Source organism: Coturnix japonica, chromosome 1 (assembly GCF_001577835.2).
Source record: "Coturnix japonica isolate 7356 chromosome 1, Coturnix japonica 2.1, whole genome shotgun sequence".
Lineage (NCBI taxonomy): Eukaryota > Metazoa > Chordata > Aves > Galliformes > Phasianidae > Coturnix > Coturnix japonica.
This window is the reverse complement of record NC_029516.1, coordinates 64,089,716-64,105,166: the sequence shown is the minus strand read 5'-3', so window position 1 is coordinate 64,105,166 and position 15,451 is coordinate 64,089,716. Positions and strand designations below refer to the sequence as shown.

General features: G+C 43.8%; 1 protein-coding gene across 7 annotated transcripts in view; it reads right to left on the bottom strand.

Moving 5' to 3' along the window:
* PRR5 (proline rich 5) overlaps positions 1 to 10,452 on the bottom strand; it is a 68,775-nt gene extending 58,323 nt beyond the window's left edge. For 2 of the 7 annotated variants that reach the window (XM_015870261.2, XM_015870290.1), the window contains exons 1-2: positions 10,348 to 10,401; positions 9,987 to 10,064 (exon numbers count right to left, since the gene is read on the bottom strand). Coding sequence is in view for 1 of the 7 variants with exons in the window: in XM_015870235.1 (XP_015725721.1) it covers positions 10,226 to 10,245 (20 nt within the window). In the remaining 6 variants the exon portion in view is untranslated. The other 5 variants (XM_015870254.1, XM_015870282.1, XM_015870299.2 and 2 more) reach the window with 4 other exon arrangements.
* Positions 10,453 to 15,451: the final 4,999 nt, after the last annotated feature.

The window sequence follows — 15,451 nt, the reverse complement described above, 5'->3', positions numbered from 1 at the left end:
TTGTAACCAGGTAACAACCCTGTGCAAGCAGCAGGAGTCACTTACATCCAGAACAAATGCTTCTTCAGCAAAAGGTGGCCTTTTAGATGTGTATTAGTTGGTTACTTTCATGTTTCCACGAAAATAAGAGAAGCGCTGGAGATCCAGTATCACAAGTCGTTGAACAGCAATACAATTCAGATCTCAGATCCAACAGCACAGCTCAACCATGGCTCTTACAGCACTGGCAGCAGTTATCTTCAACAAGCAAGGAATACGTATGTTAATAGGAAGGAACTGCAACCTGAAGCTGCTCCAGCTGCAGTCCCGAGCCTCTACTAGCGCTATCACTCAATCTCTGCTGAATTAGCAGTGAAAGCGCTGCTCTACCCTTTCAGAGAACAATGCTGGAAAGCTGCCAGGGGTTAACAGGCAAGGAAAGTGTCAGGGAAAACCCCCCAAAGAACACAAGCCCCAAACTTGAAAGCTATTCAGGAGACTGGTGCAAGCTGAGGCACTGCATTTGGTTCAGGGAAAGTCTCAGGCACTTGCATCTCAGTAAAAATTAACTACTAGTTGGGCATTTCTTTTCCTCCAAGTTTTATCAAGCAGGCTTCTGAGCATTCAAAAAACAGCACAAGAGTAGTCATATTTATAAGTCATATTATTATTGTTTACCATTAAACTGTGGGGATCTCAGCCGTAGACCAAAATCTCCCTGAGTTAGGTGATGTGGGAAGGCAGCACAAAAAAAGATTATTTTAGCAGAGGCAAAAAACAGAAGCATATGTTCTCCCAGGATATGTTCTAGGCATGTTCATGGATAATTAGAGTAGCAGAAGAGTTTCCACATCTTGTCACGGCAGCAAGCTAGATAAGATGGAACTTAAAAGAAAAAACCTTCCCCGTATCCCTGCATTTTCAAACAAAAAGTGAGAAAAAAGGCTTTTGCCAGGCACCAGAAAAGACCAGTGGACCCTGCTTGTTTCGCATTGAGCCAGCCTTCGGCTCTAAAGACCTCACCAATACAAATGGCCTCATCTTCTACACCTCTGCACATTTCCAATCAGTAATTCAGTAACATCAGCCACAGATAAACGTATCTCCTGAGAGTCACAGGTTTACTGTAGTAATTTACAGCTCTTAAATAGACAAAACCGAAAAGTAATTGGAGAAGGTGAGGAAGAGGACAGGATAGGAATTAGGACAGCACAAGAGTTAACTGTCAGTGCTGCAGGCATTAACTACAGCACAAGACAGCAGTGTTTGCATACAAATGCCCCAAGGAAAGGGTACACAGCGCTGCCCTGGACATAATTTATACCAGGAAAGCAGTGCAAAAAAGAATCAATACCTTCAGCTACTCCACATGCGTGAGTATTACTCACCTTCTCAGCACTTGCTCTGACAAACTCTTTCTCGAGTGCTTCCCAGACTTCAGCCCAGCTGCTACCACAACAGCATACATAAGCCCTGCCTCATCACATTCTGCTCAGTGCTGCAGAGCAAGCCACCAGCACCAAGACACTGCCATCTGCATCTGCCAGCCCCAGAGCACAACAAAACATTTGGGTTCCTTTTCTGCAGCAAGCAAAGAAGTTGTAAATTCACAACTAAACAGGCTGCTGCCTGGAGAGGATCTGCATCATGCTAAAGGTGTTTTATTTCCCTTTCCACGTTGAGAAGATAGGGGCTTTGCTGCAGAATCAGCAAAACAACCAGTTGTTTTTGAAATCTAAGCGATTTTCTCTTAACTAACTTCAAATGTCCCCTATGACTCTGGCCACCCTGACCACTGGCACCATCCAGACTTTATTTGAGCACACCACAGTATTCCTCAGAGGTCACAACTGTCTTCAGATTCCACTAAATCCACTGTTATTTCCTGTTATTTAATCTATCAGCTTAATAAATCTGCTCTATTATTGCCTCATTTGCAGAGGCAGGCAGGAGACTGCACGCAGCCCAGCAGATGTAGAGAACTTTATTAGAAACAAAAAGGATGAGGGAGGGGATGTAAGCAAATGATTTGGTTTGTGTCTGAGATCTCGAAACACAGACCCAGAGCTGCAGGAGCCAGCCAAAGTGGTGGCAAAAATTGCCCTTGGGTCCCTCCAAAAGCTCTTCTCATCACTGTGGCCGCCCTAAACCACAGTACACCACACCTCTAACCTATATATGAGATCATACAGCAGTAGAGCTGGGTTGCACTCAAAGATCAAACCACAGGTAATCTAAGCCCATCGTATGTAAATATAGCTCAGTAGCAGACATGGATAAAAGCCACTCTTCAGGGCTATGCCAGATGTATCTAGCCAGTCTCTGGAAAGCTCAAATTGAAAGACTAGGAATCCCAATAGATACATATGTCATCTGTCTCATTACCTGCATTTCTTGAAAGAGTGCAAAGCAAGAAGCATTAAAGGGTACATCCCTTTACATGTGTCTAAGCCACGTCCACCCTTCCTGGCACCTGCTGGCAATGGGACTGAGAGGACAGAAGATGCCAAGGGTCTGTCTAGACATGCAGGTGAGGGCCCATATAGAAAATCAAAGGGAAAACATAAAATGCTTTGGGAAGAGCCTAGGTTCAGCTAACTGCCCTCTGACACCCCCAAGCTCTGCTTCAAACCCAAATGCCAAGAAAATCATGCTCCCAGATCAAGTCTTCAGAGGGTACTAAGTATTATACATAGAGCGCATTCTACAGTGCCACAGTTACTAATTTCAGTAGGCTTTCATTGTTCTTCCTGCCATTACAAAAGTTAGATCCAGCAAGGAATCTCGCAGTTTGACCATTCATGAAGGAAACAGAATGTTCTTTTTCACAGGATTAGGTGAAAATAGAGTATCTTTATTTTTAGCAGTGATTCTCTTCTCCTGTTGTTTAATACTGAATAGAGAAGCTGTCAAAACAAGCAAGCAAATAGGAAAGACAATAGGAGGGGCAAGCTTTGCCTAAAGCATTCACTTTGCCTAAGCATTTGTCAGCCCCGTTATGCGAATGAGGAAATGCAAGGCAGAGAGAAGTGAGAAAAAGCATGTGTTTCTGCCTAAGCACACAGATGAAATGAAGGCTTTGTAAAACCTAACTCCTTGCAGCCTTCAATAACCATAGGACACAAAGCTTGTTTTTGCAACAGGGGTGGATATTTACTTTCTAGGATACCTAAATGCTGCTGAAGTGTCAGCTGAGAATTTGCCTCGTGTTTGTATACTGCCTAAGGCAGGGTGGTCCTAGCTCCTGATCCCAAGGGTTTAAAGACTCAATAAGAAAATGCCAATAAACAATAGATACAAAAGCAGATAAACAGGGATTGGAAGCATTTGTTAAATAAGCATGATTAAGACTTCCAGAATTAGTATGTACAGGACTCCTCATAAGCCAAAAAATAACTACAAGGGACAGGATTAAAATGTGAGTGATCGAAAATCCTTCGCAGGACCTCAGATGAGACCCCAGTGCATTCAGGGGGAGAATAAGAGCTCTGCAATTCAGTTGCATCTCTCGTTAATGTTAAAAACTCTATGAATGGAACATAGAATTGAATTTAAAACAGCTAATAGATATTCTTTCAGATACTTATTTTCCCAGCAAATAGAGTAAAAAGCAGAAGTGCCAGCAGTGTGTTGCCAGTGCTAAAAACTTGATCCTAAAAGCACCATATCTTCCATCTCTTTCCTTACAGGGACCATTCTTCACATTACATTTTACATATGTTGAGAAACCCACGATGACTGTAACGAAGTGTATACAGTGCTGTAGACAGAGAAAAAAATATCTTACAGCCCTGTGTAATACTTTCTGCCCCATCTGCGTAACCACAGACAATTCTGGTAGTCATGCAAACACACCCTTAAGCCTGAGCGGCCCCAGGAAATTGCTTAATAGTGATGAATGAACAAAAGCAATGCAGAATAAAATGGAAAGAAAACAAAAAAACAAAACAAAACCTGACCGATGCTAGAACTGCACATTACAGAATTAAATCTGAAGCATGCTGTAATGCCAAATTTGATCCACACAAGTAAATTTCGCACACTCGAGCCAACCTCTGGCTTTGTATCTGAACTTTCCAAGTGTTTCACTTACACAAAACCGGCTTGGATATTTTATGAAAACAGACTCACTTTCAAAATTTCCATAACTTCCTATCTCTAGCAGTGCCAGAATTACCACAAGAATGTCTTTTTCCTGGCATTCTGAATAGGCCTCACTGATAGGATGGATACACCAAAGGAAAACTTAGGCCAGGAATACTGCTTTATTTAGGATTAGAATTTTTGTTATAGCCAGCCAACCCAGACATCTACTTAGTCTGATAACCCACTGCCAGTGGCTTTTGCTGAGTACTTCAGAGATAACTTAAAAACCAAACCAAAAAGTCCTAATGGCCTTTGACAAGTGTTCAGTTCTGATAACACCCCCATTCCTGCACAAGCACAATGCCTTGCTGCCAACCAGTGGAGCAATTAAGAGCAAATCAAGGCTCTCTGTACGCAATCAGTAATGCCCATATTTTAATAGCAAATTAACACCATAAAACCAAATCACATATATAAAGTAATGCAGACAGTAATGCAGGCAACAGTGGATATTTCTCTTAGAATTGTACGTGAAATTAATTTATTCATTGGAATCGACAAAAATTGCCACATTCAACCAGTTTGATGGTTTTTTTCTAAGTCAGAGTATAAGGAGGTAATCAAAGGATCTTTAATCTTTCTGGAGAGGTCCTTGAAAGGATATTTTATGGCAAGAAAAATTGAAACAGTGTTAAAAACAGCAGTACTCGTTCATACAGGGGTTGGATAAGCACATCCAAGCTGGAATAATGCACTTTCTGGAAGAATGTTCAACTTTTCTAGGCTGCCTGATTTCCTTGGAAACCAAGACAAAAAATAAATTAAAAAATAATAATAATAATAATAGTAATAATTTCATTTCTTCTTACTTTCCACTTCAAATGGACAGTGCAGGAAGCAAAGAACTGGTTCAAAGTCTTCCAATGAGCAAAGTCTGGGATTCAAGTTACACATAATTAAAGGAGGGTCATCTCTAAGCCAGCTCTGTAAATGCCATTTGTTTGTTTTTTACTCTGCCTACATCCAATAAACCATTCATGGTGAAGACAGTCAAATGATCTCCAATTTTTAAAGCAGCCAGTATGAATCAGAATAGAAACATTTCTCCCTATCCTGCAGCAACGTACCATCTTGGAGCATTTGCGACTCCACTTGTTCTTGCAGTAACAGCACATCTAATTTATACAAACCCTAGACTATTCCAGGATGGACAAGAAATGCCGTGGAGAAAAGATTACAACTTAAAGGCACCAAACCACCTGAGAGAGGTACGTCATTATCCTAGTTGGCTATTCAGTTGTCTCTGTTCATGAACAGATCAGCTGCATACTTGAAGAGAGGAACAGAATACCCACTTCCATATAGAAGTACCACAAAATTCAGTAGGTTTCTGTTCAAAATCACAATCCTTTCATATTCTTGGGACCATCTTCTAAATAACACCTTAAACCCAAATAAACTGATTAAATTCAAGCAAGCAAAAATAAGATCTTGGACTGAAAAATCCCTGGCGTTCATCCAAAGCAGCCATCCCTCCCCTGACTGCAGTGTGTTTCGGATCACAGCCCTCAGCCCTTCTGGTCTGTTTGTGCATTGCCCAAGATTCTAGAGTAGCCCCTTTGAAGTTGCTTTTCACACTTCAGCAAGCACACAATGTTGTGTCTATTACAGGACTCAGCCAAGAGGTAACAATATTCCAATAATATCCTTTCTTTTAAAGCAGGAAAATGACCCAAGTCTTTTACTTTACAGATTTTCCTCAAGAGAATATAACACAGATCCAAGAACACAAAATAGCAAAATCAGTGTAAACAAAGCAATATTTCTAGCCTGACCCGCTGTGTTCACCACCAGAAACTGTCCCCCCACCTCCTTCCCCCTACTTGCTTTCCTTGCGGTGTGATCAGAAAGGCCTAACATATGCTACAGCATTTGTTTTACAAAGTAATGGCATACATTTCAGCTGCCAGCAAGACACGCATTCCTATATTTCCTGGACTGCAGGCTCCTATGAGCTAAAGATGGCACAGGATCTATCAGTACACCCAGTCTCCCTCCCTCCCCACAGTGCCTTCCCTAGGTTGGCAGGGAGGCCTGTCCCTCTCAGCCAGCCGCATGGGTGATCTAGGAGCGGGCTCTAAGCAGAGCAGTAGGCCTGTTAGCTGCACACTCTCATTTCTGACATCTCCATCCCAATTCCCAGGCAAGGCTCAGCCAGGGAGATCAAACTACTGAGCTGCCAGCCCCTCATAACATCTTCCTGGGCTCTCTATAAGCTCTAAAAATACCCAAACCAACAGCACTACCAGCACTGCCTATCACTAGTTATGCAGAAGAGGCTGACCCCCACCTCATCACATCCTCCTTTTAAGTAGTTATAGAGAGCAGTAACATCTCCCCCGAGCCTCCTCTTCTCCAGACTGAACAATCCCAGTTCCCTCAGCTGCTCCTCCAGACCCCTCACCAGTTTCGTAGCCCTCCTCTGAACACATTCCAGGGCCTCCATGTCTTTCTTGCAGTGAGGGGCCCAAACCTGACACAGATTGGAGGTGTGGCCTCACCAGTGCTGAGTACAGAGGGACAATTATTTCCCTGCTCCTGCTGGCCACACTAGTTCTGATACAAGCCAGGATGATATTGGCCTTCTTGGCCACCTGAGAAGCCTTGCAAAGGCTAAATGATGCTATATGAGGTATCTGCACCTGAAATCAACACTAAGCATTTCCTCTTAATTCAGCCCATTCAGTTTCCTGGTCAGTTTTTTCTCTTCCCTCCCAAGCTTTCAAAACGCAGGAGTCTTTCTGTTTAACTCAGGGAGCCCACCGCACCCAGAGCGCCCACATTACTCTTCTATGCACAACCAGAATACCCCAAATGCACCGCCTTACACTGCTGCTTTACTGCCACAGCCCTCCATCTGTTTTAACCCCGTGATTTTCGGTATGCCTTCACACACCCACTGCACACACTAGCCTTGCTCATTTTATTGCCCTATTCCACTCCCCACACTGCTCATTCTTCGCTGCTGGTCTGCCAACACTGAAGGAAGGTTCACTTCCAGCAGCTGCAGGCACTGAAGTTTTACACGTTCACAGGTAAGATGCACCAGGCTCTTCTGAAGTCTTTCATGTTCCTTTCCTGATTGTCATCATACTGGCATTTACATTAAACTAGCAGTGGGCATAAATGCACTTTATTCTCATCCACACCTGGTTTCCAAAAAGAGCTGCAGCTTTGCCTGCTCACTCAAGCAGCATAAAGAACATACACATGATGATACTTAGTCCAGTGCTGAGCCCCAAACTGCTTTTAAGGTGGACAGAATTTCAGCCCAGCCAACACAAAGGCATATACTGTGGCTAGCTGATAGGCAGGAAGGGGTCTGGGTTCCTGCGAGCCTTCCAGCAGTCACGGGGTAATGTGACAGAATGTAAACATCTTTGAAATGAAAATAGCTTGGAATAAAATGGATGTTTCATTTTTTCCCCCCACCGAACATGTCTTTGTTTCAGATCAATAATCATTACAAGTAACAATCTTAAATGTCTGAGCATGGGAATGGCCATGATTGTTCTATGGCATCTTCTGATTTAGCTGTCAGGCTTTGTTTAGCATTCTGCACCGGTCCTACAGTTTAGCTTGCCTGAAAATGTTTAATGCAAATTTATTTGCAAGGTGGTATAAAAAAATATCAGAATTTTACCTTACACCGCAGCTTCTAACTCAGCTCCCTCTTCTCCCTCCCATATACGCACACATCACAGCCACTAAAATAAATATTCAAATAGAAAAAATCTTTGCCTACTATATTTTTCCTTACTAAAAGACTTTCATTGGCCTTTCTGCTGAAACAGACCTAAACCACAGTTTACGCAACACTTCAATATCACCAACAACTTGAAACGTACAATTTTTGAACAGGCAACCAATGTCTATAAGAGTAATACTTAATTCAAATAATCCATAACCCTCGTAGTACTTCCCATCTTCTCAGGGCTAGATATGCCTGAGCTAATTAATCCAAGTTAATCCTTTCTCCACAGCCCAAACTCACCATTCTTGTTCTAAGAAACCATGGGGAAAGCAAATGATACCAGGAGGACGGGCTTCTGGACAAGCACTGGTCATTTTCCTCTCTTCTTTTTGTTCAGTGTCACTGAGTCCTGGACCACAGACGTAGGCAGCCAATTACCAAGTCTCGTAATTCACCAGTTCTTTCAGACACTGTGGTCATGGCTAAAGAACTTTAAACACCATTAGATGATCAGAACCGGATCTAACCTTTCTCCTCTTGGTGTGAGGATGCTCCTTCCTGTTAACAGGGTTAATCTAGGTACAAGTCGAAAGCAACGCAGCCATCCCACATTGAGTTATGAGAGATCAGAATATGCTTCAGAGATCATAGTAACAGTATTGTACAGCCTAAATAAATAAATAAATAAATAAGCTCCAATCTTCCCCTTGGAGAACAATTTTTGCTTTGCTTTTCCGGTTTATCATCAAATACACAAGCAAGAATGATACTTTAAAGGAAAACAAAGAAGTAGGCCTGCGTGTAAGCTGGCACAAATTATCGGAGCCTTCAGTGCTGAACCAATATACCTTGTTTCAGCCAATATCCACTACAATATTTAACTCTATTGCTGAAACAGGAAATGCTATTTTTAGCCACTACCTATTGTTGATCCTAAAAGATTAATTGCCACTTTGACTTCTCTTACAGATCTTGCATTTCATCGTGCATGTTTATGGAGTCGTTCATTAATCCTGGTGGTTTTTACATTAATTTTTTGTTTTTTTTCTGAAGACTCAGAACTTGACCTGCACTCTTGGTTGACACAAATGTTTCCCTCGAGATCTTCTGAAGAGCTCTAAATACAACAGCTTGTGAACTAAAGAGAAAGTATCAAGAATCTAGTGGTTTATTCTGGAGCACAGGAGTGCTAAAAAACCAGCTCCATCCTGGGCAATGAGTTCTTTCAGATGTTCCTCTTACACTGCTTTGCAATGCTTGTTTGCTGCACACTCTCTGGGAACACGTCTTAATTCCACACTCCTTCCACAGTCTTCCCTTAGTAAGATTATTAATAAGAACAATGAAGCATTAAGTCACTCAATCAATAGCACGTGTTACAAGTATGAAATGTGTTTCTAGTAACACATTAACAGACTAACACGGAATAAAACAACCGGAGTTAAATTCATTTGGCTCCCACAACTAAGCTTTAGAGGAGTTATTCTTTGGCTAAGGGAGAAGTTATGACCAAGGAACAGTTCTGCAAGGCAGCACCACCGTCATAAATCCACCTATGTCCTAGATGTGAAGACTGCCTTTTTTCCACAGCTGACCTATACAGAACTACTTCTATTATTCAAACTGTGAGAAGGCTGCCTTATCATCACCAACTGTTCTTTCTGTACAGATAATAGGTCTGTGAGACATAGCGAAACAGAAAAGAAAATCATTTACTTTAAATGAAACATCAACATTTTGTTTTAAATGCAGGTTTCGATAATTAACCGGCGCGCTGATAAATGCAAGAATGGATTATTTCCTGCGATTTGAAATTAAACGTTCAAAAACACACTGGCTGGGAATTAGAAGCGGTAGAAAAGCTAAATCATCTCCCTGATCCCCTTCCTCAGGCTGCCTGCTCTTGTTGCCTCTCCAATATTAAACGCTGGATTGCATCCAACTTAATGTATTCTTGTAGAGAAAGGAGGCACCGGACCTTTATCAACCATCAGCAATAAGCTGCCAAAATTATCAGCACCTGCACACTCGCACACACACACATACTGAAACTGAAACACACGAGCCCATCTTCTGCAGAAGCTATCAGAGATTATTACACGCTTCGGGATGGAAACATGCAAAATCATTCTGTACAAAAAATCTTACTCATGCATACAGATCTTACTTGCGTGAATAAGGCTCACAGCAGCCAACCCACAGGAATCACATTTAGAGCCTCGTTACCTGAGACAGCTATTTCAGACTGCAAGAGAAAGGAGATGAGCGTCTGCACAAACACTAACCCAAAAACCCCGCGATGTGCAAGAACTGCGTGCCCGAGGTCTGGAACTAACAGAAGCACCACGCTAGGGGGAAACGTGGCTCTGCTTCCAATGGAACGAACAAAGCCCGGAGCTGACCCACCTCGCTGAGAGCCCCAACATCGAGGGGATACCCCGCTCTCCCCGCTGGGACCGGGGCAGTCCCCCGGGTAGGAACAGGGACAGACCCGGACTCGGAGTCGGACCCAGACCCGCCGCGCTCACCGTGCTCCGCCGCGAGCAGCGGCTGCGCTCCCGTAGCCGCTCAGTGCGGGCCGCGCCGCACAATGCGCGGCCGCGAGGGCGGAGCGGGGCGGAGAGAACCGCGGAAGCGAGGCAGCCGCCTCACCGCTGGGAGGGGGGATTAGAAAAAGCCCCAAACCCCCCGCAACACAAATCCGCCACGCCCCGGCCGCGGCCCCGCCTTGCCGTCCCCAATGCCGCAGCGCCCGCGGGGCTCTGCTGTCATTTATCGGCCGCCCCTTCCCACCGAGGATGCCCCGGTGCGATACCCCATGGAAGCGGGGAACGGCCGGGACTGAGCTCCTTCAGCCGCCGAACCGGACCGCAGGGCAGCTGCCGCCCGCGGGGGGAGACACCCCTTGTGCCCCAGGCAGCTGCAGACGGGACTGTAATGGCAAAAGGAACGAACGCTGAACCCCTGCAGGGAAGATGCGGGATGAGCCGCGCCCCACGGACTCGCGTCTGCAAAAGCGCCGGGCGAGGCTGTGCGGGAGGATGCGCCCGGCGCAGGGAGAGCAAAACGCTGCCCGGCTGGAGCGTGCCCTGAGGATCCGGGTCACAGCTTGAGGTTTTGCTTGGTCTGCCTTTGGTGGTTTTGATCTGAGTGAACGGGATTTAAACCAAAGCAGGTGTTACACAAATCGATCCCAGCCCCGGTTTCGCTGCATCAGATGCCAGCTCGTTTCGGGGAGCTGGCGGGCACACCTCTGCTTCCCACCGCCTGCAGCTCAACTGCGCAGGGAATGACTGTGCCATGCAACAGACCCAAAGGGTGTCAGGGTGGCCATGCTTACAGCCCATGTCATGGCCCCATTAGCTTCATGCTGCCTGCTCTTCCTCCTCTCGGGAGGGGTTGCTCACATGTTCTGCTGCCCGGTTTCTGGACATCAGTGGCTTTATGTAGTGAACTGAATGGACAACTGAGGCCATAGCAAAGTTGTGCAAGAATCATGTAGCGTGCAGAACTGTATTCATGCGTGGAAGGAAGCCATGGTTTCTCATTAGCTTAACCAACCACAGAAATCAGGGTAAGGTAACATTGCCCTTCTGAACCTGGGGAGAAAGAATGAAGGCTACAACATGTCCACGGGGATCGTGAAGCAGTTTTTCTCCCCAGAGCTGATGCTTTTTTTCCTTCAATACCACAGGTTTATTGATTTATTTGTTTCATACAGAAGTCCGTAGGGCAAACTGAGAGTCTTGGAAGAGATGCTTGCTTCGGTTTCATCAGTTGTTTCCATTTTAGAAATGTAAACCAAAGGATTTAAAACAAAACAAAACAAAAACCAACTAACAGTTAATTCAGTTAATTGACATGCAAAGAAGCCTGAACTGGGTGATTGTTCCAGAACTGTGAATAACCAATACCTCTCAGGTCGTTAGGTTTTTATTCTGTTTGGGGGGTGGGAACATGTACCTGTACTTGTCATCAGAACTCTCACATCCATTCACTTGTTTAAGACAGCAAATTGTACCAGCTGCGTTCTCTCTGGAAGTTCTCTGGGCCATCCTAGGGGGCTGCACAACATGAAATGTAGGCACCCATGTCCTTCCAGAGGCTGCTCACACGCACATCTTCAGGCTGCCAAAGAGTCTAGAGGTTGGTAAAGTTAATTTTATGCCAGCGTTTCCTCGTGCCTCATGGGGCGTTCTATAAGGTCTGGAAGCAGAAAGAGTATGTAGGGCTCTTGGAAATGTAGGGTGTTAATGGTTAGCACCTATTTTGTGCCCTCAGCAGCGCAGCAGTTATCAAAACCAGGGCAAAAGAGTTGCCTCATGAAGTAAAAGCTGTGCAATAGAAATTGGGGATGGAAAGAAATTTGCACTAGAACAAGCACAGGAAACCACAGAGCTGCAAAAAGGATGAGTTAATGGAAAAAGGTTGATGTCCCAATACTGGGTAAGTGCTGTGGAAAACTACCAGCTCAGGCCATCAGAGTATTGCTGCCACTATGTCCTCTGCTCAGCTGAGCATGCCCCACCAGGCAGCTTCATACCACAGGTATTACTGGAAGCAGATATTTCCCTCTGTTGGCAAGAACAACACCTCTCCAGTCTGGAATTTTTTATTTTTATTTTTTTTTCCCTCTAAACAATGAATTGTGAGCAAAGAGAAGAGCTCAGTTTTCATCAGCTGATTAAAATTAATACAAGACTGGAATGACTTTATTGCCCAGAGTGACAGATTTTTGTGCATACTCAGCAGAAGCAAAGACAAACACCATGATCACAGTGCTTGAAATAGGGCTTGTAGCACAAAGGCTATAGGGCAGATAGCGGAAAAGGCAACTGGGGCTTGAGTAGATTATTATATAGCTTCCTCAGCTACAGGACAGCTGGGATAAAGACCTTTCATTTCTGATTCTTAATTCAGACACGGGTCTCTGGCTTTCTTCTTCTCTTAAGAGGCTCAGAAATGGGATGCCTTCTTCTCATTCCCACTGTCTAGCTGCAAAGCAATTATGTCCATATAACTTAGCATAAGAAGCCTTTTCTTTGTTTCTTGGCTAGTGAAATTGTTCATTGTAGATGTCTTTTTCACCTGAAAAGGAAAGATCTTCTGATTAAAATGCCCCCAGGCAATTGTATCTTACCTTGTTGTGTTTTATCAGCCTTAGATGAAAGGAGTATTTAGGAATGGAGTGGAATCTGATTCACAACATAAAGCGTAGCAATTTATTTTTCTGTAGTCGTTTATCCAAGAATACCAAATGCTTTTCTAACGTTAATTAGCTCTCTCAAAGCATTCAGTTGAAACACTGATAGCTATTTCATAAAATGGAAATTTAAGAGCACGTATGAGTCGCTGAAGGGCATGTAACAAATTGGCACTTCTGGTACTTCTGGCACACATCTTAGACATCCTGCATCCCAACTCCCATTGCTTTTTGGTGGTCAAGAATCCTACTAACCTTAAGTTTTGTACCAACTGGGTATCTGTAAGTTAAATGTGACTACTGCAGTAGTTCTTCACATGAAGATGGCTGCCGCCGAGGATTCATCATACAAAGATTTGAACACTAGAACCATTTTTTATCTTGCAATTGTTTGGGCCAACACTGGAGGACACATGAAATAAACCAGAGGCTTCAACTTGGTAGTCTGCAGGGAAGGAAAAGGAACTGCAGTTTAGCTGACATTGCAAAAAACCAGCATGCTTGATGAGGCAATTCAGTGCAATGTAAGCTCTGAGTGCAATTACTGGTAGCAGTCCTGCAGCACTCCGCAGAGATGCCAGCTGGGATCACTGCTCTTTTCATGCTTACCATTGTTCCAATACACAGGGGTGAAATTTAGCAGAAGCTTGCCATCTTAAGCCTACCATCCCACAGACTAGGTGGCTACAAACTGCAGAGAGAGAGAGACTTCTGCTTTTAGCAGAAGCTTTAGCTCATCTGAGAAACCAATCAAGGTCTGATACAGAAGGAATTTTCAAATTAAGCTTTGATTGGGAAAAGATTCTTAAATCCAGACTGCAACTTTTGTCTCAAATCAGTGAGAGTGCCCTGAGAATATGCAATGCACCTGATGACTGAGAAGTGCTTAAACAGAATGCCTGAGACCTAAGCTCTTGCTTTGGTTCCAATGTTGAATTTGCATGCAGGTCTCCCGCAGCTCCTGTGGAAGCAAACCTATCACCATGATTCTGGCTGTTCTAGGGAGCCATAGTTTCTTCCTCTGCCTCACCTTTGAACTGTTCAGTTGTGTAAACTATTCGAGATGAAGTGGTCGAAGAAGCAGGCTCTTTCCTGTGGCTCCTAGTGGCCATCAGAGAACCTCACAGCAATGACTTCAACTACAGCAACACCTCAGGCCTCAGCATCTGAAATTTGCTGGCAAAATGAATTTAGCAAAAAAGCTATTGCTGCCCACTCATCCTGTTCCCATCTCTACTGGCAAAGGCTGCTGAGGACTTCACTCTTCCTTCCCAGGTAATACAGCTAAGGACAGCACTGTCCCCTCTGTCCTTCTGTTTCTTAAACCTCCCTCACACTCCACATGAGCCTGAAGTGCCACTGCTACTCACTGGCTGACAGATACCAGGACTTTCTTAGCCATGCTGAGTAAGTGATGATTTCCTCAGAGCAGAACAGATGTATCAGGGCAGACTAAGAAAGGATCTGAATCTTGAGCAAAGTCACAGGAAGTAAATGCTATTTCTGCACTGCTCTGCCATAGACACTGTGGGGACTGTTGCAGGTGTTTCCTTGATCAGCTCCTGCTTTTCTGAAGAAATAGCTTTCTTTGGTCCAGGGAGCTGTGCTATACCATATCTCTGGACATCCTTTTTAAGATTTTTTGTGATTGCTATATTGAGACCACTGCTGATTTCACCACAGAATCTACTTCAACTGATCCTTCCATTCCTCCCACAACTGAGATGCCATATAGCATGGCTGTTTAGAAAATGCTCAATTTCTACAATACTCATAGAGTATAATCTTCTCGTCTTTGTGCAGCCACTGCTATTTCCAAATAAAAGACATGTTATCTCTTTAATGTATCCTGATACATTACTTGCCTTACTTGGACAGTTTAGATCAGCTCTATTTCATTTATAATTTGTCTAACACCTATTCGCAGCAGTATCCATAGCTGATACCTCCCCAGCAACAAATACAATTGAATTCAAATCTCGTATATTCATGAGTTAGGAATTGCTTGTATTTAAATTTCCAGCCTTTATTGGCTACACAAGGAAGGGAGAAGTTAATAGAAACATCTTCATACAGCTTGCTTTGGGAAAGGGAACCAATAGATGTAGACTGAGAAGGTTCTAGCTATTGATGAGCGTTATGTTCTTTGGGAATGGCTGAAGACTGTGGGAATTGTGTAAAAATCAAAATGACAGTGGTGGTTTGCAAGGTCCAAAATCTCCAAGTTTTGTATTTTCAAAACATCAAATGGTGTACCTACGTAGATGGGTGTATACTTAGAGGTTTAGAAGATGTCCTGTTCAAGGACATCTTTTCTATCATGAACAATTCTGCTCCCTGTTCACAATGCTAGATTCGAACATTTCCAAAGAACAGCTCTGTGGAAAAAGATTTGGTTTGTTCTGTTGGATGATTGGTTGGTTTGTGTA